Below are 26,824 nucleotides of genomic sequence, written 5' to 3' on the forward strand. Positions count from 1 at the left end.
ACGGCCTCCGAGTCTCCACAGCACATTGGTGCTGTCCAGCCTGACCGCAATCACACATCAACACCAAGCAAAGCCGGGATCACCCTTTTTTGTCTTTCACAACCAGGAAGCACGCAACTCTTTCCCCCCAGTAACGCCTATCGTTCGTACAATTCGGTTCCTATGCGCCACGGATTGCGCACTAACTCATGCCACCTTTACCGGAGTACTGAAAGTTTCCAAAAGCGCCAGGGGTGATGGAGCCCGTGCCAGGACCAGGTGTTTGGATGCCCGCAATTCCGGCGTTTCCAGTCCGAGGAGTGCTCGGGGCGCCGCCGTTGGCCGGAGTATGGCCATGGTAAAACGTAGCGCCGTTCATGTTGGGAGTATTGAGATCTCGGCCAGACATTGGCATCTGGGCATTGAGGCCCCAAACTTGACCGGAGTATCTACCCTCGTCAATACTGCCACCAAAAATCTTCTTCTTCATTTCGAAGTAGACCTGGCCAGTGAGGAGGGAATCGCTGCCAGCCTGATGCGCCTGCCCTATGCGCGTGACAGCCAGCTCTTCTGCGATGTCCTGTAAGCCGGATTTGGAGAAGAGCTTCGCGAGGATAAGAGAGGCTTCTTGGGTTAAAGGAGTGTTGCTGTTGACTTGTTGACGGGCGGAGGCATGCTTGAGCATGAATTTGATGTCAAACAAGGACGGAAAGAATTTCTCAAGATATTTGTGGAAGGATGTCTCGTCATCCGGCAGCGGCATGCAGATCATCAGCTTCATCAGATAACCAAAGTCATAGCCAGAGTGGAAGGAGATCCAGTGAACATCGGGGTCAAGAACAAGTCCAGATGAGATGAGGAGAGCACCGAACTCTGCAGGATCGATGCCTTGTTTGCTGTGTCGCTCGAAATCGATTCCAGCCTTGGAAAGCATTGTAGTAGATTCTTGAGCATACATGTCCGAGTCAAGAGAGAACTTGAAGTTGAATTGCCAGGCATAAGGTGCAACGGTATTGGACATGTAGGGAGTTTTCGCTGGTGACGCCGGGTCGGCAGGTGGTAAGGAGCCGTCGGCTCTAAACAGAGCGACGCCTAGTTGAATCATTTTGAGGAGATCGACGTTACAGCGGAGGGTTTGATAATGGTAGTCGGCTTTTGTGGTGAACTGGCCGATTGGTCTTGCGACAATGCCTGGAAACTCGGTGTCCTGTTACAAGTTAGCACGCTGTTGAAGAGTTGGGTTTGTGGCCATACCATGGCAATGTAGGGGTACTCTTCGACCAGAGCACGTAGAGTGGCCATCTCTTGACGAAGGTTGTGCTTCCAGACATTTCGGATTCGGGTATCCTCCTGCTTTTCTCTTGGGTGGGGCATTCCATCGAATCCTTGATGACCCTGAGCCGAGACGCCTCTCGAGAACCCAAGATGACCGCTCAGCAACGTATCTGGAGTGCCCCTGTCGAATGCGTTGACACCGGAAGGAGCCATAGAAAAGGGACTGCTCATTGTGTTTGGGGCATTAGAATTGGAGTGGCCGGGTGGAGGTAGGAAGGAGTGCTGTTGGGAGGGGTGATAGGACTGCATATGGTTTTGGGAGGGATGGAATGGCGGGTTGAGCGCGCCCGTGTATCGTGGAGGCGCCATTATTGTAGCAAAGATAGTTTTATGGCGGAGATGGTGGAGGGAGCGACTGCACAGTCCTGCTCATCGCGGGAATTCCTGTATTGCTGTCTGACAGCCTAGAATCTGCGCGCAAGCAGTCGCATGGTCTTTGCTGATTAGGGGCGACACGCCAGTACGTGATGGGAAGGGTGACGATAATTGGGTGGGGGACTGGTTGATGGTGATGGCCGTGGTCGAGGACGACGAGGCCTGAGGGCGAGGCTGGCAATTGCCCGCGCGGACTCCGCGCGCAGGCTTGGCGCTGCTCAAAGCTAAAATCCCATGACTTCACAACTGATTGAAGCTTCCGTCGCACCTCCCACTCTACCCATCCGCCAACTTATGTGAAGCTGTTCTACGCGCAGGCTGCGACTCACATCCGCCTGGCAGCCTCACGCGACATCGAGCGATCAACGAGCCGCCTCCGTGCCCGCCCTCAGCATGGCGCCTCCTAATCCGACCGGCTTCGACATGAAGGAGTTCGTGCGAGCTTCTACGAGTACACAGTGGCGGTCAAAAGACCCTTGGAAGAGAAAGTGAGTGCAAAATCAGCTTGTAAGTTGATGGTAAAGCTGATAGGGCGATAGTGAGGCATGGCGATCGACGGGCCCCTTCACCCGGTGGAACAGGTTCAAGGGAGCTTTCCCAGGGTTCGGAATTGCTGTCGGCGCATTTGCAGTCTACCTGGTTGCTGAGCAGGTCTTCTTCAAGGACGAGCATCACGGCGATGGTCATGGCAAAGACCATCATTGAAAGTCTGTCCATCACCCCACCGGCGACATATCTCCATACACGATCCACCACCAAGTGCTGGAGTGGACGACGCACCACAAGCATCAAGATTCGGTCAAGGGCACAAAATGCATGCCTCCTGTACGTAACATGGTGGACAATGAAATATTCCAAGGCTGCATTGCAGTCCTTTTACGGCTCGCGCGGCTCACACTCACTGGCCCATGGCAGCTTTTCGGATTTCCAACGCCGCGGGCAGATGGTTCTCCATCGAGACTGCTCTATTTTGACTTAACACCACGTGCTGACACACCCTTTTTGTCCCAATCATCAGCTCTTCAAAGTCGCAGTCCAATGGAAGCTGCAATCCGATGTGGAGTACGTGGCGCTAGGCCGGATATAGCAAAAACACCCAACTATGCTCCGCGTTATCGTCTTATCAGAATCTTTAGCCACACAAGATTCACGGAGCGTTCTGTTTCCTCATTCCATTTGTGTCCAGCCCCGGAGCCCTGCATATAATGCCACGGTGAGTCCCTTGTAGTGTCCCATGCTTCTCTCGCTACACCCTGTTGCCCGTGATCTCCTCATTCAAATCGCTGTCGCAATGGTTCTCGAGCGTGTAAAGCAGCTGGCTCAGCAGGTAACGAATACTGCTGGTCCCGCTCATCCCTTGGATCCTTTGACTCTCTCGGAAATCGAAGCAACCGTCTCGATCCTCCGAGCCGAATATGGCAAGCTGTACTACAATGCCATCACTCTCTTCGAACCTCCCAAGGCAGAGATGGTGAAGTGGTTGGCTAGTCCAGACCACGCTCCTCGCCCACAGCGGAAGGCCGACATCGTCGTCATTGGCACTGATGGCAAGGTGTACGATGGCGTCGTCAACCTTGAAGCTGGCAAAGTTGAGAAGTGGGCACACACCCCCGGTGTACAGCCTCTCATCACCATGGAAGACCTCCAAGCCGTCGAACACGTCTGTCGCAAAGACCCGAAAGTTATCGAGCAGTGTGGCATTGTCGGCATTCCGCCTGAGGAGATGCACAAGGTCTACTGCGACCCCTGGACTATCGGCTACGACGAGCGCTTCGGTACCAGCGTCCGTCTGCAGCAGGCCTTGATGTATTACCGACCTCATGTCGACGACTCACAATACTCCTTTCCCCTGGATTTCTGTCCCATCTATGACGCCAACAAGGGCGAAATCGTGCACATTGACACCCCCAAAGTACGCCGACCTGTCTCACGTAATCCACCTAACAATTACAACGTCAAGGACATTCAACAATCCGGCGGCTATCGCACAGATCTCAAGCCTATCAACATCACCCAACCCGAAGGTGTATCGTTCACCATTCAGGGCCGCGTCATCAAGTGGCAAAACTGGTCGGTCCACGTCGGCTTCAACTACCGTGAAGGCATCGTACTCAACAACATCAGCTATTTCGACAAAGACGAGGGTGCAGTACGGCCAATCTTCTACCGCTTGTCCCTCGCCGAGATGGTGGTTCCGTATGGCAATCCTGAACATCCCCATCAGCGTAAGCATGCTTTCGATCTTGGTGAGTATGGTGGTGGATACATGACCAACTCATTGGCTTTGGGTTGCGACTGCAAGGGCAGTATCCACTACATGGACTTTGATTTCGTGACCAAATCCGGCGCAGCTTCCACCATCAAGAATGCAGTCTGTATCCACGAGGAAGACGCCGGTATCCTCTACAAGCACACCGACTTTCGCGATGACAGCGTGATTGTCACACGCGCCCGCAAGCTGATCGTCAGCCACATCTTCACAGCTGCGAACTACGAATACTGCGTGTATTGGATCTTCCACCAGGACGGTACAGTGCAGCTGGAAATCAAGTTAACAGGTATTCTAAACACTTATGCTATGCTACCCAATGAGGACACCAAGGGATGGGGCACGCAAGTGTACCCCGGTGTGAATGCGCATAACCATCAGCATCTGTTCTGCTTGCGCATCAACCCCAGTATCGACGGGACCGACAACACCGTCTTCCAAGTGGACGCAGCGCAAGGAGCAGGCGAAGTGGGATCAGCAGAAAACTTCTACGGCAATGCGTTCTATGCCAAGAAGACTAAGTACACCACACCCGAGGGATCCAAGGCCGACTACGATGGCAAGAGCAGCAGGTCCTGGGACATGTGCAACGAAGGGAAGCTCAACAAATACAGTGGCAAGCCCGTGAGCTACAAGCTCGTGAGTCGCGAAGTCCCTATGCTGCTGCCAAAGGAAAACAGCTTGGTATGGAAGCGTGCGGGCTTCGCTCGTCACGCAGTGCATGTTACAAAGTGTAAGTCCTTCACGCCCAATCGTTGTTGAGTCCCCCTACTAACAATTCTTGCAGACGACGATGCTCAACTACACCCCGCTGGCCGACACGTTCCCCAGACCTCCGGCGAGCCCAGCCAAGGCATCCCGCAATGGATCGCTTCCAACCCAACACAAAACATTGCCAACACCGACATCGTGCTCTGGCACACTTTTGGCATCACGCACTTCCCCTCGCCCGAGGACTTCCCAGTCATGCCAGCGGAGCCAATGACGCTTCTGCTGCGGCCCAGGAACTTCTTCTTGAGGAATCCCGCCCTCGATGTTCCACCTAGCTTTGCAAGGACACCAAGTGAGGTTGCGGCTGGCAAGCAGGGATGCTGCAGTAAGGATAAGGCCAGCGTGCTTGTGTAAAGCTACAGAGTGTTATTAGCGTTGGCTGTATGATGTTTCAATGTCGTTCAAGACGCAAAACCAAATCATGATATATATATCTGTGCAAATGTTTTTCTGGTACCGTTGTTGCGAATAGCTCTCAATCCTCATCAACTCTGTCACGAACCCAGGCCGAATCATCCCAACATGCACATCGTCGCCAAAATCCCTTCCTCGACCCCTTCAGCCTCTCCGCGCCCTCGAACTCAAAGCCACTCTTCCTCAACGCCTCCTCACTGCCCTCAGTCCAGCTAAACGTACTTGGTTCGATCCTCACGATCCACGAAAGGGTCTCATGCGCCCATGCGGTGAAACCTTTTACGACTTGAGTCAGCAGGGTAGAGCTACGACGAAAATGAGACCGGATGGGCGGCGGATTTGGGCGGAGCGGGAGGGGACAAAAAGATCGAGGTCTATGCTGCGCCCGCGAGAGTGGACAGCGTGAAGGGCCTGCCAAGTACGTTTGTTGACGTTACCACTATTGACATATTTCGTGATGAGAACCTACAGGTAACTCTATCTTCACGCCCTGCTAATACGGCTTGGGTCAACGCAGACACTGATGGATACCTGTAGTACGCCAGGAAAAACGCAGCAGAGAACATAGATGTTGAGCTGCATCTGTGGAGCGGCCTGCCGCACAGTCTCGAGCTGCTAGCTCCGCACATCGCTGCCACAGAGATGGCGCTGCAGGCGAGAGTGCGGGCAATGCAGAGTGTCTAAGTCGTCCGGTGTCACACCCAATGGAAGACGATGCTGACCTTACCACTTATTGAACAGTCAGATCTGCCTCCAGCTGCAGAAGACCACTCTGAATCCGATACAAGCAGACGTTCCGTCTCTCGATACATGGATCCAGACCTGTTCTAGCATATGGCACGTATTTTCAGGAAAGTGCCGAAGATGTTCGATGAATTTCACATTACCAGTTGTAGCGCCTGCCTGGGCGGAATCGGTAGTGTGGTTGGCCTCAGATATGGTCTCAGCCGCTCGTCAGGTCAGTTATGATTAGTTTCTCTTGCATAGTAAGTGTCCCCGGCATTGCAGCCTTTCTAGTGCTCAACATGACCGCATCCTCCTACGGTGGATCGAGGTAATCTATCAAGGGATGGCTTTCGCACGAAAGGACCGACATCATCCTGACAGCAGTTCGTCGCCAGTATATTGCCTCCTCATAGCACGGCCAACGCAATGAGGAGAATTCGGGCCACCAGCTTAGCTTACAGACTACTGGCAACAAAACCTGCCTCGGATCAGCGAATCTACGCTGAAATTGCAGGGTAGCATCCTATTGGCAGCTCGGACCTTCTGCGACACACGGTGCTTGATGTGCTGCGGGAGAACTTGATTTACGACGCTGAGTGAGGGTCTGCGGCGGAAAAGACACTCGTGGAGGCAGTGAAGTGGACGGGTTTAGCACTTGGTAACCACCACCAAAAATAAGCGATCCACTCGTATAGCGCCGGTCCAATCAACGCCGTGCAAGCCAAAGTTCCGCCCGCCGCCAAGTGATATAGCGGCGGCGGTCAGAAGCTTCTATTCGCTCAGGCTGCTCTCGTCGAACCTCAATCGCGCCGCCATTGGTTCAAAGCCTCCTCCGCCTCAATGAGATGAATTGACTCCGCCTGAGGCCAAGGTGAGACGCAGTAAATCTGAGGTAGACACGTGCTCGGAACAGCTAGAACGGCCGCTGTTGGTGGTACTCCACGCTTGGCCGTGTTGCTGGCTTCGCTGCTTTGAGGTATAAGTAAATGAACGCAGTCCACGATACTCAGCAAACCATCAACATTACAATCATCCAAAAACAACCATCTCTTTTCCTTGACTTTTTTCCTATCTGTTTTTCCTATCGTCTGTCGTTCAAATTATCATTTAATCAGTCCTAATCATCTTGCCTTACCAACCACTCACCAACCAGTGTCACCTAGTCAGTCATCATGAAGACCACCTTCGCTATTTCCGCCCTTTCCATCGCCTCTCTGGCCTCTGCTCGCTCCATCAATAAGGCTCGCACATCCGAGGTAGCAGCACCCAAGCAAGCCTTTGAGCTCGATGTCACCACCACCCTGAATGGCCTTCAGGACTACTACAGCCGCGATGATGGCTTCATCTACGTCAAGATCGCACAAGACGACAATGTTGAAAGCGCCACCGTCCGCAGTGTCAACAACGATGTCACCTGCACCATCTCCGACATCCGTGGCTACGCAATCCGCTCATTCGGCGGCCAATTCCCAGACACCTACGAGCGCCAGCCATGGGAGAACGACCACGCCGACAGTATCGGCTGCTTTTTTCCCGGCGAGTCTCAAGCAGACTATGCCGACAAGATCACACGGCGCCAGGAGCCAGCTCCGCCTTCTTCCGCCCAACACCAGGCTTTTGAAATGGACCTGACGTACGCAACCGCCGGCGTCCAGGACTTCTACAGCCGTGAGGACGGTTTCATCGAGGCGGCCGTCATTCCCGGCGACAAGCTCGTGGGTGCCGTCGTGCGCAGCATTGCCGGCGACGTTGTCTGCACCATCACCGATGCCGACGGCTACCAGGTCCGCAAGTTTGGTGGCGAGCACCCCCAGAGCATTGAGCTGTCTGAGTATGAGGGTGTGAAGGCCGCAAATGTGGGCTGCTATTTCCCCGGCGAGGGTCCGGCTGCCTACTAGGAACTCCTTATCTGAGTTTCAGTGAATGGGGTTGGCATGGTGTTGCTTTTGAGATATGACTTGAGCATTTGATCTGGGGCATGGCATAGCGAGGGCGTGAATCAATTACTTGGCTTTAATAGGACTGTAAGGTTTCCGAGATGCTTGCTAGATAGTACAAGAATTGGCAAGCCACATGGCCTTATCGCATTAATCTCATATGGCACTGATGTACTAACGCAGCTGTCAGATCAGAGTATTGATCTTACTGCCTAGTTCTACTTCGATGAGGTTGTCATCGCACTTGAACTCGATCGAAAACTGTGTTTCTCTGTCAGAGAGGACCCAACATAGTGAGCTCGCTCATGATTCACCCCGGGGACACCATAGTATTACGGTGTAGAGAAATATGAGACTCAAGTCACGTAACAGTCTGCCACTCCCTAATATTCCCATCTTCAACGCCTTTCGGCGCACGCATACGAGGAGCTCTAGCTGACGACGTCGAATGATCTGTCGACGATACGCACAACTCCGATGTCTTGGGGCCTTCGGTCAGCATGTATAGCGTTATTGATCGGCTTCCTGGCAGGCGTGGAGTATGGCGTGCTTTCCTACAGATTCACGCCTTCAGCCAGTACCCACAATGTCATGCCAGCTACTTCTCAAAAACTAATATAGACGAGACATGGCAAACCATATGTCGACTTCTGTTATCCTCCTGTTCATAATACTAATTGTCATTGGGGTCAAAAACCAACCTCATTATCACATTTAATCAAGTTGAACTCAGGCAACATTCGCCTGCATGTCCAGCATGACCAGTTCATCTGTCAGAAAGGGCGGACCAGTGCTCAAAGGACCATATGACTTTCCAGACAGTCCACTAAACCGTTCGGCCCGGCAGCCGTTGATGCTAGGGGTGTTCCTCGACCTGCAAGACCGCAAGATCTCGAATCACCCTACCAGCAACACTTGGAAGTTTGACTACAATGCCAACATTGTCCGCAAAGCCGATGAATTGGGCTTCGACATCGCTTTCAGTCGGACGCAATGGCTCCCCAAGGGTGGGTATGATGGCGAGGCATCCCTGGACTCATTTATTGCGCTGGGTGCCATGGCTGCTATTACCAAGAATATTCTGCTCGTCTCAACTATACACGTTCTGTATGGACCGTTGCACCCTCTGCACATAGCCAAGTATGGAGCAACCTTGGATCATATCGCCAATGGACGTTGGGGCATCAACATCGTAACAGGTCATCGTGCGGTTGAACACCAGATGTTTGGATGGAACCGTATTGAGCACGACAAAAGGTACGAGATGGCGGCGGAGTTGTTCAATGTTGTGAACAGTCTCTGGGGTGAGGATGAGAATCTGACTTACGAGGGCCGCGTCTCGCCTTGGAAGCTGGAGAATGCTTGGATCACCCCCAAGCCTTTGTACGGTCGCCCAGTTCTGGTCAATGCCACTGGCTCTCCGGCAGGCATCGACTTTGCAGTGCGTTACTCCGATCTAGTATTCATCACCTCACCCGCTGGCGCCGATATTGGAAGCGCCCTAGAGTCACTCCCAGATCACATCGCCACCATTAAGAAAGCCGCCGAGGTTGCTAGCCGTCCGATCAAAGTACTCATCAACCCTGTCATCGTGTCACGAGACACGCCCGAGGAGACAGACGCGTATCTCAAGGCCGTGGTGGATGGCATGAGCACAGTCAAGGAGGAGAAGCAAGCCTTCATCAAGTCATACGACAGCGATGCACATGCTTGGCAGGATCGCAAGAACAACCCCAGCAAGCAAGGTTTCAACCTGGGTGGCAACGTTGAGGTCATAGGCTCGCCGAAGCAAGTGGTTGAGCAGCTGACTGCTTTGCATCGTGTCGGCATCGATGGGGTGCAGCTAGGCTTCCTTGATTGGGAGGTAGACTTCAACCATTTCGCCGAGAAGATCCTGCCGCTGCTCAAAGAAGCTGGACTTCGAGTTGACTGAGGGATGACTCGAGGACAGAAATCCAGGAAACGCATAGGTCTTATGGTGAGCAACATTGTTGGATAAACTAGACGAGAAGTGGTTAATCGATGGACATCATGATATTACGGTCTGGTATCGTTTATATACTAGCCTGAACAGCATCAATGCTTCAAAAACGCCTCCCAACCGTGCCGCGCAATGCCCATTCCCATGCTCTTCAGAATCCCAGGGCGCTCACCGCCACCTGTCCTGGCATCATGCGAGGAAGTTTTCTACCTAACAATGTCGTTATTATCCACAGGTCGGCCTTGCAGCCCACACACTACACGCCACTTCCAATCTTGGTCCTCTCCTTTGGCTGCAGATCCTCACTCAATGGGCTCGTCAGCCCCGTCTCACCACTTCCTCCGGCCTCGTCTTCGCTCATCAGCCCCTCGAGCTCAAACTCCTCTGCGTCTCTGACCTGCTGGCTGTCCGTCGCCCTGTGACGAGGCATGCGGGATGAGATGTGCCTTGGTGCGCCGTTCATGCCCATTAGCGGTATGTCTGAGTACGTCAACGCACTTGCTTTGCGGCTGTGCATGCCAGCCGGCTGCAGCCGTGGTACAGGTGCTCCACCGAGACTGAGACCACGGTGCGGAGGGATGCTGCCGGTCGTTGCACGCGCGGCGAGCACGCCATTGGACTCATCATCGGGCCAGGTGGCCACGGCATAGATGTGTAGTAGTATGTTGATGAAGAGATACATGAGGAAAGCGATCGAGTAGAGTAATAGGATATAAGACACGTGAGAGATGCCGTGGGCGGAGAGGAGCTCCATCTGTTCTTGTGTGGCGCCCATGAAAAGGAGGCCAGAGGCATAAAGTAGCTGAGATAGTTAGCAGAGGCACTCGTTTCGGAGTGAACAACTTACGAAAGGCGGAAGATGCTGCCACGCGCTGGGCTCGCTGCCTCCCCTAGAGTCTTTGAGGGTGAAGCAGATCTCGACAATACGCGTTGCGCCAGCAGCCATTAGCGTGTAGCCGAAAACGGTATGTACCATGGTGCTCAGCGGCACCGATTGCGGATGCGCGCTCATCGCCCAACCAGTGATGAGGATCACGATGCCCGGAAGGACATTGCGACGAGGGGCACCTCGTCTGCTTCGGCTTAGCCAAATGCCCAAGAGGCCAGCGCACCACCAAACGATACCCATGGACGTGTGTTGCAGGTCGTTCGCGACCCAGGGATGGCCCCATCGGTGCTCGGTGAACGTGTTGACGCAACCCCAGGCAGCGATGACGATTGAATCAAAGAACTCTTGGGATTTGCCAGTACGTCGTAACCATGCTTGTCCTACGAGGAGCAAGATGGACATGACAATGCCGTAGCCAATAAAAGCAGAGCCCATGATATAGTGAGCCAGACACTGCCCAAGGTTATCGCCACGGCAGTACCCCATGGCGGTGATACCACCGAACACCATCTGTACCCATGCTACCGCGGGCATCATCTTTCCAAGCAACGAGTGCACAATAACCACAATCCTTCGGCCCGAGCGGCCAGACTGCGAGCCAAAGATTTTCCCCAGGAATCCTTTCTTTTCTTCAAGATGTAGCTTCAGTCCTACGCCGATAGCCACCTGAACAATCGTCATCAGAACGATGGACGGTGCAAATGAGGCGTGGATGTTGGGCTTGCGGAACTGTCGGCCCTTGTGCATATGGCCCATGAAATATGCAACAGTGGCAATGGCGGACGACAGGATTTGCAGAGGAACGTGCCATCGTGAGCGTATGATACCGAGGACCATGCCCAGCGGATAGAGCAGGCCGAAAGAGAGAGTCATGAGCAGAATGTGCATCCACAGTATCGAGTCGATGGGATCGGGTGAGATGGCTTCGCCCTCCGGTATCCGATCATGTCCACCATGAGCGTATGTGGGGACGGCATATGTGAGAAGGCATACGGTCGCCGGCAGGAGATACGAGGGGAGGCGCGCCATGGTGCGTGGCGGTGATCGTGGGGTGAGGGAGGCGATGAGGTGCAGCTGAGAGCGCAACGATACCAGACGCGATCACTAGAGGAGCATCGCGCGTCTCAAACACGACGGCGGCTGGCTGAACGATGTGTTCGGGAGGAATGACCTGTATTCACTGACCAAATGCCGCGAGTCACTTGCGTGAAGAACCAGAGTTGCATCGAGAAGTCGAGAAATCGAGGTCGGATTCGCACTTTAAGGCTTACCCCCTGACGCTGCGCTCCGATTGGCCGTGGAGAAAGGGTTGGAGCCAACAGATGCGGGAAATCAAGCATCCAGGCAGTGCTTGTACGTGAAGATCGGCAACGTCTCTATTGCTTCGTGTAGACGGATCGTTATAAAACTCGAACACACAGGGGATATCGCTCTATCTTCATCATCTCAGCACGTCGCATTCGCGGAACAAACTGTACAAACAAATAAGCGCTCCAGAGGCTACTTCGACGCCTTCAATACCATCACGCCGCCCACTCTTCCATTCCCGGTGCCATGCTGATCGTCAAACTTCGTCCTTTCATTGCGGTTCCAACGTCCTTCGTTCTTATGCCCATATCAGGGTTGTGGACCTGCTTTGAGTACTGCTTCGAGTTCGTGTCGTAAAGTCCACCAATAAATGGTCGCCAGATTCCAGAACAATGCCAACGCCGTTGCCAACCACCAATTGTCCGTTTCATGTCATGTGAAGGCCACCAGTCTGCTCAGGCCCACATCTGCCTCAGAAATCCTTGAAAGCATCCTCCCACAACGCCCTCATCTCACTATCGTACCGCCCTCTGCCACCCTCACTTTCCTCGCCCTCGATCGGATCAGGGTATTCATCGAAGTTCCCTGCGTCTCCTGCCCATTCGACACGCGGTATAATTGGTCCTCGCCTCCGGCGGTAATAGATCTCGTCCCAGTCAATGCCATCAAAGAACCAATGCTCCATTACCCGCTTGCTCCCGCCAGCAATGTGACCCAGTCGCTGACTCGGATCCGTCTTGCACAAGGCTAGAATGAAATCTCGGGCAGCGCGTGGAACATGTAGAGATGGACGGTTCGTCGAATGGTGGTGGTGTGCGGTAGGGAAGCGAATGTGGCCCTGAACGATCTGCTCGTAGATTCTCATAGGATTCTGATCCCAGAAAGGTGGTTGCCCAATCAGCATCTCGTAGACCAGTATTCCCAACGCCCACCAGTCCACGGCTGTACCATGTCCCGAGTTGCGAATAACCTCGGGTGCCAGGTACTCTGGGGTGCCGCATAGGGTGTAGGTGACTCCAGCGCCATGCGCGGGTGCTCGTTCTTGTTCGGTGCTTGGACTAGAAGGATCAGAGGGCGGTACGGCGCTGCCATCCGTATCGGTCGGGCTCGTGGCCGGTTGCTCCGCTGCAGGAGGAAGGTATTTGGCGAAGCCAAAATCAACCAACTTCAGGTGCCCTTCTGCGTCCAGGAGGATGTTCTCGGGCTTCAAATCGCGGTATGCAACGTTTTGCACGTCGTGCAGATATGCAAGGATAAGGGTGATTTCAGCTGCATAGAACTGCACGGTCTGGAATGGAAATCTTCTTGCTCTGCGCAGGTAACTGAAAATCTCACCGCCTGGAGTGTAATCCAGGAGCATGTATAGGGATGTCGTATCGGAGAACGAGGTGATAAGGGAGGTAATGAAAGGATGGCCCGCCACTGCCGCCAGCACATTGCGCTCGTTGCGTACATGCTCGACTTGCTTCAATTTAATGACATCGACCTTCTTAAGAACTTTGAGCGCGAAGACTTTGGCTGCATCGGCCTGGCTGGTTGGTCGCTTCAAACGGCAGAGCCATACACGGGCGAAAGTACCTGCAGGAGACGCGTCAGCAGTCGTGGCAGAGCGGCGATCGACTGCACTCACCTGTGCCCAGTGTGCGCATCAAATCGAAGTCGTCAACGGTCAAGTGCTGAGAAGAGAGCCCCAGCTTTTGATAATCAGGATCTTTCGGGATTTGATCGGCTGGAACGATCTCCTTAGTCTGCATGTTCTCGGCATGTTTAAGGACTGTTTCCTTCTCGCGCTGGCGGGCCTGAGATACATTCGCATGTGGGTGCGAGGCACTCCTAGGTGAAGATTGTGTAGGGTTCGAACGTGATCGCAGGTACTGACGGTGACCTTGGGCAGAGGCGGCGCGCGGGGGCCGCGACTGCGCTTGCGCGTTGTCCGGGGGCTGGAGTTTTGTCGTGCTCATTGGTGTAGCTTGTATTAGTAGCGCATTGTATATCTATAAGGCCTGCATCCAGCTCAAGGGCATTCTTCAATGCAGCCGCATGGTCTTTGCACAGCAATCTTTGATCGTGCGGTCCTTCAGGCGGAGGAAGCTCGGTGGGCGCGACGAAAGTTTGCAGATCGTCACCGCCTCGTTGATAACGTCGAACCCACGGAGTCGCGTAAGACTATATCAGTGGTAAGCGCAAATGCCGTATTATGGCTGTTGTTGTAAGGCGCATGGAGAAAACGAAAAGGATTCTACACCGAAACAGCTGCGAGTGAAGGTTTGCGGTCTAGTGGACAAGAAGGCAATGGCCTAATTAAAAACTGCCAGCAGTTTGGTCGCGGGTGACGCCATCTCGCATATAGGGATGGATCTGGTCCCCCGTCCAGGCTCTGAATGACCAGGGAGCCTGGACCACGGGGGCCATATTATTGCTGAAGAACGCGATTATTCAATGGGCATTAGCGCGAACCAATATCGGTCACGTCCTACTGGAAAAGGCTGCTGTCCGCTTACCTATCGCTTTGACCTCGCGTTCTCGACTCGCAGCTGACAGATTATCGGCTGAGTTGTCAGCCCAATTGCATGTCTGACTCCTCACTGACGATCGCTTCGATGCTGTCTTAGGCGCAAATAAGCGAAGGAGCCTAGCGGCATCACAAAATATGAAGACCTCAACGCTGTGTTGATCAAAGAAACGCACATCGGTGTATCGCGCTGCTAAGTCGTCGTTTCACCGGCGTTGATGGAGTTCCCATCCGCTCTCAGACTGTACCAGCAGCCTGGACTGAAGCGTTCCTGCCGGATATCCAGTAAGATCTCTACGGGCTTAGGAGCGGTACCGGGGATCAAAGTACCTACGGTCTAAACGTTCTGCAGTGCCGAGAACTAGACCGATATCGTTGAAAACTAGCCTGGATGCGATACGTTTCGCGGACGCCCTATTTATCATGGCCTGTGTTCGCAATACGGGTGTGGACAGTAGATGTGGGTTACTTGTACAGCTCGTGCTCAAGACGCTACGTTCACAGGGCAAGTTCCCAAGGGCTGCCCAAACCGTGCCAGTGGACCTATTTCCGCGTCACCAATGCGTCCCAAAAGCCAGGTAGTGCATCCAACTCCAGCGCTATGTCCATACATGTTCAAAATCTAGTGTCTCGTTTATATAGCTAGCCGTGCTTCTTTCGCTCCTCTTCCGGTTTCCAGCTGCCTGTAATGAGTTAGTAGTGCGGCTAATGGGCACTGGGGGCAGATTCACCATCGAATTCGTGCTTGACATATGCCAAGGGGTTGTCCGTATCACCGGCACCCATCTGATTGACACCAGGGCTGAAGCTGGTAATAGGGAGTACTATCACGTCCCCGATTCTCTTCTGCTCCTTCAGATTGAAGAACTCCGAGTAGCTGACATTGGTCGTCCTCTGCGAGAAATCAAAGTAGTCCTCGTTGTTGAGATATTTGAAGATGGTGTCGGTCCAAATGCCAGGCCCAGTGTAATCCATGATGCTCTTCTGGAGTGCCTGTCCAGTCAAGAAGCTTCTCCCCGCCTTCATCTTGAGTGTCTTCTCCGTAATGGTGGCCACAATGTCGACCAAGACAGGATGGCCCGGCTTGGACTGAATAGTCCATTGACAGAATTGTATCCGCCGGGCATACCACTTGGCCCAGTCCTCGCGGTCCGGATCGGCTTCAATGCCAACCACTAGACCGACCGTGGACTTGTCGAAATCCGAGGGCAGCCAGTCGGTTGCTGGCTTGAGGACTCGGGTATCGATGTCACTGTAGATGCCTCCTCTCGCCAACAGGATTAGGTAGCGGAAGAAATCGGCCTTGATGACGGGCAACGGCATGGCCTCGTAAGCCTCGGTGACTTCGGGAACGGACGCATAAAGATAATTGATCAGGTGTATAGAAGCATCATCAGTGATGACCTCGTGCACAAAACCTGGGTGCTTTTCCGTCCACGACGCTTCGAAGGGCCGAAGGCGATCTGCAAAGTCGCCCGACCCCGGAGCGGTTTTCCATGTTTGCCAAATATACGCAGGGAACTTGCTCTCAATATCGTAGGGGAAGTGATAGTGTAGACGCTCTCGTAGCGGTTTCGTGGCAACTTCTTGTATTGACTGCTGCTTCGTGGACGGAGGCGGGTATGCTCGGGTCGGTTGGGCAGGCGGCGCAGGCTGCGCGCCGGCGTTCGTTGATATGGGGTTTGTGGTCACCGACGACGGCACCAAGAAGAAGTAAAGGGCTATGATCACAACAGCGGCTAACACACCCTTCCGAGCAATGGGCGAGAGAGGCATGATTGTAGGAAGGTTGACTGTGGGAAGATGTACGAAGTCGGCGGGCGCACTGACGCCGGCGGCGCAAATGAGTCTGCACTCTGCGGACCACCACGTGGACTTGAACCCTGAAAATGTACTGACGTCGGGGCAGGAGCTCGAGAAAGGTCACCGGAGCATCGTGGGAATGGTCCTGACAGTTGCTGGTGGGGAAGGAATGTGGCTGAGGTATGTTGACAATGTTCGCGAGAGGAAGAACAATGAAAAAGGACCCTCGGAGGGACAGCTAATACACACGTCCGATGCCTACAATTACTCAGACAGCAGGTGATTCCGGGGTAGATGTATGGTGTCCAATTTGTGGTCCAGGGGATGTGTCTTGTTCGATTCCCTTGCCTCGGAGCGCAGTTGCAGTTGCACCCGCCAGCCGCCGACGCGTGGAGCCAGCAACTGAATAAGCTCACGCGAGGCTTAAAGGTCCAGGGGCCGACTCAGCCTCGCTGCGTGCGTTCCCCAGCGTTTCTCTTTGTCGTGCCCTATTGACTGCTCGCTTTCGGTACACGATCAAAGAGCAATGACCAAGGTGACAAAAGTTATAGCGTGTGAGACAACAACTGCAAGCGGATCGAGAACAGCCCTGGAGGATTTCAGCGGGATTTTTCCAAGGACAAGCTTGTGCCCATCACGACAGCTAAACACGCTGACACTAATATTCAGAGCTCGATCATCAGTCGGTGCAGATAACCCTATAAATCCTCCACGATGCCCATGCACGATGCCAGACCCAACGCCAGCGCTACAAGTCGCAAAACCAGGGACCGCTTTTCTGCGATCTGACACTCTGCTTTTTGGGCTCAAGCTATTATCCGCCAGCCAGGGATTCATGCTAAGAACTTGCCCAGATTACCTCCAATGTACTTCGTGTCGAGCAAAAACGTGTCGTGGCCGAACAAACTGATATCTTCTCCGAGCTCAATATGTTGTACCTGGGTATTACCTGTAGCTCGGATCGTTTCCGCAATCTCACTCTGCTGCCATGCTGGGAATAAGATGTCGCTGGACACTCCCATAACAAGCACTGGATGATGCTGCAGAGCTTTCATGCCGTCGACCAGGTCCTGTGGGGGGTTGTCTTTTGGTGATGAGACCACTGACTCATCCATAGGTGCGGTTGCAACTGTCTCCTCGTATTTCTGATCGGGTAAACTCAGACTGCACGATGGATCGTCTTTGACGTTCTTCTTGCGCTGGTTTAGCCGAGACTGGTTTTCCGCACGCCGCTGGCGCGTATCTTTCTGATGTGCTGCGCCAAGATCGAACATGTCCATCGCTTTGGAGACATATAGAAGAGAATTTGGATCATATTCCAGGCTGAACTTCTCTCCTGCATGGTCCAGGTATGTCTCAATTAAGAAGTCAGGACATAGTGCGGGGGGCTTTGAAGGATCAGCACGTGCGCGACCAAAGCGCTGCTCCCACTCTGGACCGCTGCGATAAGTCACCGTCGCAATTTGGCGAGCAAGTTTCATGCCGGAATGAGGGGGAATGCCGTCGTAATAGAAGCCTCGGTTCCACTTGGGATCCATCATCAAGACCTGGCGTTGCGTGTGTCGCATCGCAATACTGTACGGATGAGAGCGTGCGCAGCCGGAAATGGAGACAATCTTTCCAACGCGCTCCGGAAAGTGGACACCAAATGCCAGCGACTGCATGCCACCCATGGATGCGCCCACACTTGCGTACAGCTTGTCAATCGAAAGATGATCCAGCAACCTCGCCTGGGCCCGGACCATGTCGTCCATAGTCAGGATTGGAAAGCGCGTGGCATATCTTTGGCCGTCAGAGGGATCGACCGATGAAGGGCCCGTCGAGCCATAGCAGCCTCCGATGACATTCGTGCAGATCACAAAGTACTTGTCAGTGTCCAAAGCTTTGCCCGGACCGATGAACTTTTCCCACCATCCGGGCTTGGGGTTGGCTTCGGTGCTGTGAGCATGGCTCGAGGCGGATAGGCCGGTATGAACAAGTATGGTATTGCTCTTGTCTGCGTTCAACACGCCCCATGTCTCGTACGCAACGTCAAATTCTCGTAAAGTTCCTCCCCAGTCCAGCAAGAAGGGCTCCCTGCTGCGAAATACAAGGTGTTTTCCGGTCGTGTATGATGGCTCTGGGCCAGAGTCCATCGATCGGCTTTGTAACCTTGCTGTTTTCTGCTCTTGAGCGTCCAGGCATGGAAACGACATGGCAGGGTTGGAGGATTCGAGTTGGTCATCTTGCTCGGTCTCGGCAACAGCAGGTTGAGCCGCTTGCGCGGGCTTCGCATGGAATAGTGCCCGTTTTGCTATAGAGCTGCCGGGAGAAGAACTCCAAAGAGCGAAATTGGGTCGGTGCCCTGCCTGCACGAGACTCGTGGACGTGGTGCCCCGCTGGAGAAGGCGAGCAGCGATCTGGACACCACGCGGGCCCGCCATGTCGCCGAATATGGTCGAAGAGTCCAAGCACTGAGCACGCTGAAAGTCGAAAGGTTGCGACCAGCCCACCTAAGCGGAGAAAAGAAACGTTGAGCACCGCAGGCGACCTTTACAAATTGTCGACGACGGTCGAGTGCGTTGCCGGTGTCGCAATCCAGAAGAACTCCGATTGGCCACACCTCGTTGGTGCTTCCCGGCGCTCGCTGACTCAGCAACTTGGACGCTGCAACCCTGCGAGTCACCAGCCGCATCATGCTCGTATACTACGTATCTAGGCAGCATGGGGCAGTAGCCCCACAGTCTCGTTTGCGTTATATCGACCGCTCAGGCTGCAGCGCTTTCTCGAGGTGCATGCAGTATAGCGCGAATTGGTGTACAGGAGTCTTAATATAAGGTAAGTCCGCCGAGGAGGTTCGTAGGCCTACGTCGTTCCCGAGCTGTTGACTCCAGTAGTACCAATGGCTGAGCCTCGGGTTGTCGTTGTCGAGTTGCTTCGAGCCATCAAAGCGCGAGATACTGCCAGATTTCGGGCGCTTCTCTTCTCTCCATTTGCGCTTCTCTTTACCGATTACAAGGTCGGTACGCTATGGGATTCGTTAGGCTTCCTGTTCGGTCCTCTGGATACATGGACTGAGCCCGAGATCCACGAACAAGGCCGCATCACAGTCTACAAGACCCTCTGCACATTTCAGCGCGTACGCCAAGCATTCAAGATCTCGTTGTGGGGTAACAAAGTGATGGGCGTCGGGGTGGCCAGCGCTATGGACATTGGCCTCTTGCCGCCCTGGAAAGCCCCGAGCTATGTTGACGAGGCCTCCATTAGAGAAGAAGAGATATCAGTCCAACCTTACTGGGTCTGGCCTGTCACAAAAGGCACCATCAACATTCCCACACCAAATGCCTCCGACCGCAAGCCTGCCGTCCTTCTCGTACCAGGCTCAGGTCCTAGTGACCGCGACTGCACCGTCGGTGGCTGCAAATATGGTAAGTCCCGACACCCGGAGTCATTGTGTAGGGATACCCAGTGATCTATTGAATCCAATGGACATTTGCAGGGTGTTTCGGCACACTTCTGAAGCTGTACTGACGGTATTGCAGTAAGTGTTCTTCGTTTCCTGGTACTCCCGCCCGTACGAGAACCATGTTGAATTTTCGTGGACAGCGTTCGGGCGGTTTGCGGCTGCTTATCTTGTCTGACCTTCCAGCATTTGCTCGTAGTCTTGCTGATGAAAGTCAACCCATATTTACAGTTCAAGGATCTTGCCCTGGGCCTCGCTACTGCTGGCTTTGTCACTTTACGCATGGACAAGCCTTCAACAGTCCTTGGCCTCAAAATGCTGGTGACGAAGTCCTGCACTCTCCAAGACGAATACATCACGCCCCTTACAGCCGCATTGAAATGGCTCAGCAACCATGAGTCAGTAGATCCCAGCAAGATCTTCATCCTCGGCAGCAGTCTTGGTGGCACTGTTGCGCCGTGGCTCGCTAAAGCCAGCCCTGTTCCCATTGCAGGTATTATCTCTTGTGCAGGTGCGAGCATTTCGCTGGCCAAAACCCTCATCAGGCAAATGAAATACCACGAGACTTACGCACCACATGCCAATCCCGAGGATGCTGAGAAATTGTATCGGCAGTTTGAGGAGATTCAGCGTGTGCTAGATGCAGGCGGCCTGAAGAAGGGCGAGAAGGACCCCACCAAAGAGCTCGCCATTCCGATCCCTCTAACCTACCTGAGGGACTGCCATACGCACGACCCGGTGAAGGCGGCGTCAACACTGGATATGCCCATGCTGTTTGTGCAAGGGCGGCGGGATTGGCAAGTGGGCATGGAAGACTTCGTAAAGTGGCAGACTGGGCTAGGGGGGAGTAAGGCGATCGAGAAAGCGGAGTGGAAGGTGTACGATGACATCGGCCATCTTCTCACCGTGGTGGATGAAGAAAAAAAGGGGGCTTTCCAGTATGACGAGCCGGCCAACGTGAAGCAAGATGTTATCACAGATATAGTAGACTTTCTGAGGAGGTCGAGTGGACTGTAGCGGAGTGTGCGCTGGGTGCTTGACGATTTGATGTCTGTTGCAAGAATACCCTACTCAATATAAGCGTTCTCCGTTCCAAAGTCGGTTCGCTAATCATCACACATCGTATTTGGTACATCTGGCTTGTCGGAAAGCAGCACATCGAAGAGCGGTTCTCCCAAAGGTCTCGGTAGTAATCCGGCAGGTCATTTGTCGTTCACTTGATGCGTTGCGCAATGCAAAGTCCCAAACAAAGCCACCGTTGAGACCTGGCCCACCTTTCGCTGCCTGGAAAAGGTATCCTTCAGCTCTTTGACTGCAGAATCAATCCCACGATGAGCCCGTACAAACCCAAAACCTCACCGAAAATCAAGATCAAGACCATTCCCACAAAGATCCGCGACTGTTGAAGATAGCTCCTCACACCCATGTCTCCCACAATTCCGATAGCATAACCAGCTGCTAGGCCAGCTAGACCGACTGACATGCCTGCAGCGAGATGCATGAAACCGGTGAAGAGCGAGTATGTCCTCTCTGGTGGGGGACCCATGTCGCTCGTGATAAGGACGGCGATGACAAGGGCGTAGACCGCGATGATACCGGACATTACCACGGGGATCAGAGACTGTCATCCGTCAGCACTGCTTCTGCTCTTCGCCACATATCCAACACGCGAGCCCGTACCTTCATGATCAAATCGGGCCTGTATGTACCGACATTGGCAATGCCTATACCCGACTTTGCTGTGCCATATGCAGCTCCGGCACCTGACCGTGTTAGAATCCTTCCTGTGTCCCAGTACACTTGCTCCGTATAGAGCAGGAGCCGTAGCAGTGGACTGCTATGCCCATTTTGCGGGGGATAAACGTACATCCGAATATCATCTGCGGAGAGGCAGCCAGTATTAGTTGATCGCTCATTGTCACGGAAAGGGTCGCATTGGTGCTCTAAAGAGTCGGACGTACTGCAAATGCTATTCCAGCCTGTATTTCGTTAGACAAAGCAGTGTTGCAGAGAATGGCCACAAACCATGCCAAAGAAGGGTGCAAAGGCTGGCGCAAGCTCTGGCGGAGGTGAGTCCGCAGCAGCTGACGCCATGATTGAGAACCTTGTCGTGTCAAAGCACGCGAGTGACCAGGAACGTCTGTTGGGTACACAGAAGATAGGTATGAGAGATGTGAAGCTAGCAAGAGAAAGCTCACCAAGACAGAGAGATGGAGATGGTGATGCCTCATAGACGCTACAGCACTGGTTTACCTGCAGGTGAGCTACGGTGGCGGGGATGAGCCTGAATGGTGGGCAATGTTTCTAGAAGCTGGGCGACCCAGTCTGCCTGCAGTCCTATCCTCCTCATCTGTTGAAGCTGCTTCCATTTGTTCTCCTATCATCCTTATTGCTTGTGACTACCCCAATATCCTTCCAACACTGCCAGACGTTCACTTCCTGCGGGCACGAAGAGAGCATGAGTCTGTGCGACAAACCCCCAAGCCCGACCATCAGCTCCTCTGCTCTCCCCTCGTCGTACATAACCTCCAAATATTGATCGAGGCCGAGGTTACCGCCTTCGCGAACCTTTATAGCGGCACCGATCCACAGCGGCTCTTCAGAGATCTCCATAGCAAGATCATTCGCTTCAATACCCTGAATCGTAGAGCGACCCACCTCCGCACCGCCTTGCGCGGCTCCCGAATACAGAAATCCCAACTGCGCTGGGGTCGCCATCTCTTGACTGAGCATGGCAGACTATAGCTCCCGTGACCGATTTTATGGCTCTCGCAACCCTGCTTATAATCCGCCGCAGCAGGACAGACAGCGAGATGCCGCATTTCACAACATCTTTGGTGGCGCGCCACCCCCCGGCCGATCTCAGACCATGACCAGCGACACCCAGTATATGATGGAGCAGCAGCCCCGTCTTCAGAGTTTGACGTCGCAATCACCTCAAAATATGCCTATGCGGCCACCGCCGCAGCGACAATTTCCGCCAGGCTATGATCGAGCGAATGGCACATCAGCGCCATATATGTCGAACGGTATGACTGGCGCCAACGGCGCGAGACAGCCTCCTCCGAACCCGGCTCCATTCCCCGACCGACGACAATATCCTCCTCCTCAACGCATAGAGCCAGGACCCGGCGGCCCCATGCCTGGGTATGGAAGGAAACCGGTGCCAAACAGAATGCCTCCACCAGCAATGAACAATGATGCGTATAGGTCACGATCAATGGTGGGACCACGACCTGGCGAGCCACAGCAGCTTCGGGGACCACCCCCGAACAGTTTTCAACAAGGCACAGCCAACGCCTTCCGACAGCAACCTTATCAGGCCATGGGCGCGAGAACGACTCAGCATGGTCGAGCAATTCCAGAACGCGCGAATGATCGAGCCATGACCATGGGTGGCTATTCAAGTATGGATGGCGATCACACGCAGCTGACCAGTGGTAGAGTCATTCCCGGGCGACGGCGCGAGTCAGGCTCCGACCCGTTCTCAGATCACGCTGCACCTTCGTTCACTAAACCACCGCCCCAAAACAGTTTTAACCAGCCACCCGCCTCAAGGCGACCACCCAGCGAGGGCAGCTCTACGATCCCAACTCGTGCTGTTTCCACAGCTTCTGTTACCTCCACTTATTCTATTGGGGGCTTGAGCGACTCTAGTACCGTCGTCAACGGGTCCAGGAGCGACAGTATGTCGGCGCGAAGTCGTCCTCCGGCTCAGCCGCAGCCTCAACAATCTCATACGAGTAGCGCTAGCAACGCTGTAACTCTTGTTCAACGTCGTTCGCCGCTCGTCTACCCTGCCCTCCTATCCCGCGTCGCGGATGCTTTTCAAGAGAGAATCGGTCTTGGCGATCGAAACAAGAACGATTTGTCCTACAAGAACGCCTTTACTGGTGCAGAGGCCGTTGATTTGATTGCGTATATCATCAAGACCACGGATCGAAACCTCGCACTCCTGCTCGGCCGCGCTCTGGATGCGCAGAAGTTTTTCCACGATGTGACCTACGAACATCGTTTGCGAGATGCACCAGGCGAGGTGTACCAGTTCAAGGAAACTATGGGTGACGACAACACATCGAAGACTGGCCACGTCGACGGTGTTTTCACGTTGCTCACCGAATGCTACTCCCCAACGTGTACCAAAGACCAGCTCTGTTATTCTATTGCCTGTCCACGACGACTCGAACAGCAGGCACGCCTCAATATGAAACCCAGTGGCCTCCGCCACACGGCATCGAAGAGTAGCTTGCATGATGAAGATCAAGAGCAGAAGCTGTGGATCAACAGCGTGCCGAAGGAAGTTGCAGACAGGATCGATGATCGGGAGAAAAAGCGACAGGAAGTCATCTCCGAGATTATGTACACCGAGCGCGACTTTGTGAAAGACTTGGAGTATCTACGCGACTTTTGGATTCGACCGCTACGGGGCTTGAGTGCGAATGTCACATCGCCCATCCGCGAAGAGAAGCGAGAAAAATTCGTTCGTACTGTCTTTGGCAATTCTCAAGAGGTCCTAGCTGTCAACTCCAAATTTGCGGACGAGCTTTCGAAGAGACAGAAGGAACAGCACGTGGTTCAGCAAATTGGCGACGTCTTCCTCAAATGGGTGCCACAGTTTGACCCGTTCATCAAGTACGGTGCGAACCAAATGTATGGAAAGTACGAATTCGAAAAGGAGAAGGGCATGAATCCAGCATTTGCGCGTTTTGTGGATGAAACCGAGCGTCTCAAAGAATCCCGCAAGCTCGAACTCAATGGCTACTTGACCAAGCCCACCACTCGCCTTGCGCGATATCCACTACTTCTCGACAATGTTCTCAAATACACCAAGGAGGACGATCCTGATAGAAAAGACATACCCAAGGCCATTGGCATCATCCGAGACTTCCTTGCCAAGGTCAACGCTGAGAGCGGCAAAGCCGAAAATCACTTCAATCTCCTTCAATTGAGCCAGCAGCTCAAATGGAACCCCGGCGAGTACACGGATCTCAAGCTGACTGAAGACAATCGTGTCATTTTGACCAAGATGACCTTCAAGAAGGCTGCGGGCGACTCGGCAGAAGTTATTGTCTATCTGTTCGACCATGCTGTTCTGATGTGTCGAGTCAAGACTGTCAGCAAGCGAGAAGAATTACGTGTGTACCGCAAACCTATTCCCCTGGAGCTGTTGATGATCGCCGAGATGGGCGAAGTCATTCCTCGTATCGGGATTGCCAAACGATCCTCGTCCAGTCTCATACCTGGCAACAAGTCTTCGACTGCCCCGGCCGGACAGAAGGAGGCTTATCCAGTCACTTTCAAGCATCTCGGTAAAGGCGCATATGAGCTGCAGCTGTTTGCACCTTCAGTTACCCAGCGCAAGAAGTTCATTGAAATGGTGGAAGAGCAACAGACAAAGCTGCGAGCGAGAAGCAGTAACTTTTACACCAAAAATATCCTCTGTCAAGCCTTCTTCAACTCTCAGAACCGTGTCAACTGCTTGGTGCCAACTGATGGAGGTCGTAAGCTCATCTACGGTACAGATAATGGCATTTACATTGCCGATCGATGGCCCAAGGACAAGTCTGTCAAGCCTCGCCGGATCATTGATGCTACTCAGGTCACTCAGATCGACACTCTCGAGGAGTATAGACTGCTTCTGGTGTTGTCCAACAAGACCCTACAGTCTTACCCCTTCGAAGCTCTGGATCCCCAGAACCAAAATTCGTTAGCCATTCGGCCACGCAAGATCCAAGGTCACTCCAATTTCTTCAAGGCTGGAATCGGTCTTGGCCGGCATCTGGTGTGTTCGGTGAAGACATCGCAGCTTTCTACCACCATCAAGGTCTACGAGCCGGTCAACACTCTCGCCGAGGGAAAGAAAAAGCCAGCGCTCAGTAAGATGTTCGCTAGCGGTCAAGAAACGCTTAAGCCATTCAAGGTATATCGTCCCGTCATTGTCATTTCCGAGCGTGTACTAATACTCGCAGGAATTTTACATCCCAGCCGAATCGTCCTCGGTCCATTACTTGCGTTCCACCCTTTGTGTTGGGTGTGCACGTGGCTTCGAGGTCGTCTCGCTCGAGACGACCGAGCGTCAATCCCTGCTTGATCAGGCCGACACTTCTCTAGACTTCGTCACTCGCAAGGAGAACGTTAAGCCCATTCACATAGAACGTCTGAACGGGGAGTTCCTGCTCAACTACTCGGACTTTTCATTCTTTGTCAACCGCAACGGCTGGCGAGCCCGACAAGATTGGAAGATCCAATGGGAGGGAACGCCACAGGCATTTGCTCTTAATTACCCCTATATTCTGGCTTTCGAGCCCAATTTCATTGAGATTCGACACATCGAGACGAGCGAGTTGATCCACATCATGACTGGGAAGAATTTGAGGATGCTGCACACAAGCACTAGAGAGGTACGTCTGATCCGTGCTTGCACTCGACATCTGCTGACCCTTCCAGATTCTGTATGCATACGAAGATGACAACGGAGAAGATGTGATTGCCAGTCTGGATTTCTGGCAACAAGCGCCTCCATGATTCTGACTCGAATCATGGCAAACGGCCGGCGACCAGATGCCGCTGGAAGCCAACGGGCGAGACATTCTTGGAGTTGAAGGCTTCCAAGGAGATGACCTGGATCAAGAACAAGACGCTGAACTTTGTACGATTTGCCAGGGGGGGACCGATTACGGAGCCTGCAGTCCTTGTGAGACGGTGGCATGATCGTCGACGGCCAGATGCAGATACGGAATGAATGAGTTTTTGCGAGCGTTAAGCCCGACGCAAACATGAAATTGCTTCACATCTATGCGCTCTGAACATTCACGTATAGTATGTCTCTCAACCGTAGAGCGCTTGTATAGCGGGCTCCTGTCAAGCTCGGTGTGATGCGGCGGCACAACATTTTTCCGATCGAAGATGCATTTTGAGCTCCAACTCGAGTTCACCCTCGTGGTCGACTTTTATTTGTACCTCCCACATCATCTTAAGCAAGTGCGCAGTAGCAATCTTCATTTCATCACTTGTCTTTTCTCTCGACCGGCACATTCATTGTCGCCTCCAGGTGGCATCATTTCGTTTGTTGCACATTTCGCC

General features: G+C 53.5%; 13 protein-coding genes across 13 annotated transcripts; 7 read left to right on the top strand and 6 right to left on the bottom strand.

Annotated features, from left to right (window-relative positions):
- Positions 1 to 181: 181 nt before the first annotated feature.
- On the bottom strand, positions 182 to 1,623 carry HMPREF1541_05217 (uncharacterized protein; the record flags this gene model as incomplete). The annotated part of the gene is made up of 2 exons (XM_008719558.1): positions 182 to 1,186; positions 1,234 to 1,623. 2 exons carry the CDS (start codon positions 1,621 to 1,623, stop codon positions 182 to 184), a joined length of 1,395 nt encoding a protein of 464 aa, XP_008717780.1.
- A 459-nt stretch (positions 1,624 to 2,082) lies between these two features.
- Positions 2,083 to 2,394, top strand: HMPREF1541_05218 (uncharacterized protein; the record flags this gene model as incomplete). Its single annotated transcript, XM_008719559.1, has 2 exons — positions 2,083 to 2,177; positions 2,229 to 2,394. The coding sequence occupies 2 exons, from the start codon at positions 2,083 to 2,085 to the stop codon at positions 2,392 to 2,394; spliced, it is 261 nt and encodes an 86-aa protein (XP_008717781.1).
- A 586-nt stretch (positions 2,395 to 2,980) lies between these two features.
- Positions 2,981 to 5,083, top strand: HMPREF1541_05219 (uncharacterized protein; the record flags this gene model as incomplete). Its single annotated transcript, XM_008719560.1, has 2 exons — positions 2,981 to 4,691; positions 4,746 to 5,083. 2 exons carry the CDS (start codon positions 2,981 to 2,983, stop codon positions 5,081 to 5,083), a joined length of 2,049 nt encoding a protein of 682 aa, XP_008717782.1.
- Positions 5,084 to 5,469: 386 nt separating this feature from the next.
- On the top strand, positions 5,470 to 5,574 carry HMPREF1541_05220 (uncharacterized protein; the record flags this gene model as incomplete). Its single annotated transcript, XM_008719561.1, has 1 exon — positions 5,470 to 5,574. The coding sequence occupies one exon, from the start codon at positions 5,470 to 5,472 to the stop codon at positions 5,572 to 5,574; it is 105 nt and encodes a 34-aa protein (XP_008717783.1).
- Positions 5,575 to 7,041: 1,467 nt separating this feature from the next.
- Positions 7,042 to 7,767, top strand: HMPREF1541_05221 (uncharacterized protein; the record flags this gene model as incomplete). The annotated part of the gene is made up of 1 exon (XM_008719562.1): positions 7,042 to 7,767. One exon carries the CDS (start codon positions 7,042 to 7,044, stop codon positions 7,765 to 7,767), a length of 726 nt encoding a protein of 241 aa, XP_008717784.1.
- A 796-nt stretch (positions 7,768 to 8,563) lies between these two features.
- HMPREF1541_05222 (uncharacterized protein) lies at positions 8,564 to 9,739 on the top strand (the record flags this gene model as incomplete). Its single annotated transcript, XM_008719563.1, has 1 exon — positions 8,564 to 9,739. One exon carries the CDS (start codon positions 8,564 to 8,566, stop codon positions 9,737 to 9,739), a length of 1,176 nt encoding a protein of 391 aa, XP_008717785.1.
- A 304-nt stretch (positions 9,740 to 10,043) lies between these two features.
- HMPREF1541_05223 (uncharacterized protein) lies at positions 10,044 to 11,705 on the bottom strand (the record flags this gene model as incomplete). Its single annotated transcript, XM_008719564.1, has 2 exons — positions 10,044 to 10,589; positions 10,635 to 11,705. 2 exons carry the CDS (start codon positions 11,703 to 11,705, stop codon positions 10,044 to 10,046), a joined length of 1,617 nt encoding a protein of 538 aa, XP_008717786.1.
- A 751-nt stretch (positions 11,706 to 12,456) lies between these two features.
- Positions 12,457 to 13,945, bottom strand: HMPREF1541_05224 (uncharacterized protein; the record flags this gene model as incomplete). The annotated part of the gene is made up of 2 exons (XM_008719565.1): positions 12,457 to 13,562; positions 13,615 to 13,945. 2 exons carry the CDS (start codon positions 13,943 to 13,945, stop codon positions 12,457 to 12,459), a joined length of 1,437 nt encoding a protein of 478 aa, XP_008717787.1.
- A 1,193-nt stretch (positions 13,946 to 15,138) lies between these two features.
- On the bottom strand, positions 15,139 to 16,272 carry HMPREF1541_05225 (uncharacterized protein; the record flags this gene model as incomplete). Its single annotated transcript, XM_008719566.1, has 2 exons — positions 15,139 to 15,179; positions 15,228 to 16,272. The coding sequence occupies 2 exons, from the start codon at positions 16,270 to 16,272 to the stop codon at positions 15,139 to 15,141; spliced, it is 1,086 nt and encodes a 361-aa protein (XP_008717788.1).
- Positions 16,273 to 17,132: 860 nt separating this feature from the next.
- On the bottom strand, positions 17,133 to 18,722 carry HMPREF1541_05226 (homoserine O-acetyltransferase; the record flags this gene model as incomplete). Its single annotated transcript, XM_008719567.1, has 1 exon — positions 17,133 to 18,722. The coding sequence occupies one exon, from the start codon at positions 18,720 to 18,722 to the stop codon at positions 17,133 to 17,135; it is 1,590 nt and encodes a 529-aa protein (XP_008717789.1).
- Positions 18,723 to 19,180: 458 nt separating this feature from the next.
- HMPREF1541_05227 (uncharacterized protein) lies at positions 19,181 to 20,758 on the top strand (the record flags this gene model as incomplete). The annotated part of the gene is made up of 3 exons (XM_008719568.1): positions 19,181 to 19,706; positions 19,821 to 19,852; positions 19,928 to 20,758. The coding sequence occupies 3 exons, from the start codon at positions 19,181 to 19,183 to the stop codon at positions 20,756 to 20,758; spliced, it is 1,389 nt and encodes a 462-aa protein (XP_008717790.1).
- Positions 20,759 to 21,041: 283 nt separating this feature from the next.
- Positions 21,042 to 21,344, bottom strand: HMPREF1541_05228 (V-type proton ATPase proteolipid subunit 2; the record flags this gene model as incomplete). Its single annotated transcript, XM_008719569.1, has 1 exon — positions 21,042 to 21,344. One exon carries the CDS (start codon positions 21,342 to 21,344, stop codon positions 21,042 to 21,044), a length of 303 nt encoding a protein of 100 aa, XP_008717791.1.
- Positions 21,345 to 22,472: 1,128 nt separating this feature from the next.
- HMPREF1541_05229 (uncharacterized protein) lies at positions 22,473 to 26,266 on the top strand (the record flags this gene model as incomplete). The annotated part of the gene is made up of 3 exons (XM_008719570.1): positions 22,473 to 25,661; positions 25,711 to 26,142; positions 26,189 to 26,266. 3 exons carry the CDS (start codon positions 22,473 to 22,475, stop codon positions 26,264 to 26,266), a joined length of 3,699 nt encoding a protein of 1,232 aa, XP_008717792.1.
- Positions 26,267 to 26,824: the final 558 nt, after the last annotated feature.

The sequence above is a fragment of the Cyphellophora europaea genome (genome assembly GCF_000365145.1).
Source record: "Cyphellophora europaea CBS 101466 unplaced genomic scaffold supercont1.4, whole genome shotgun sequence".
NCBI lineage: Eukaryota > Fungi > Ascomycota > Eurotiomycetes > Chaetothyriales > Cyphellophoraceae > Cyphellophora > Cyphellophora europaea.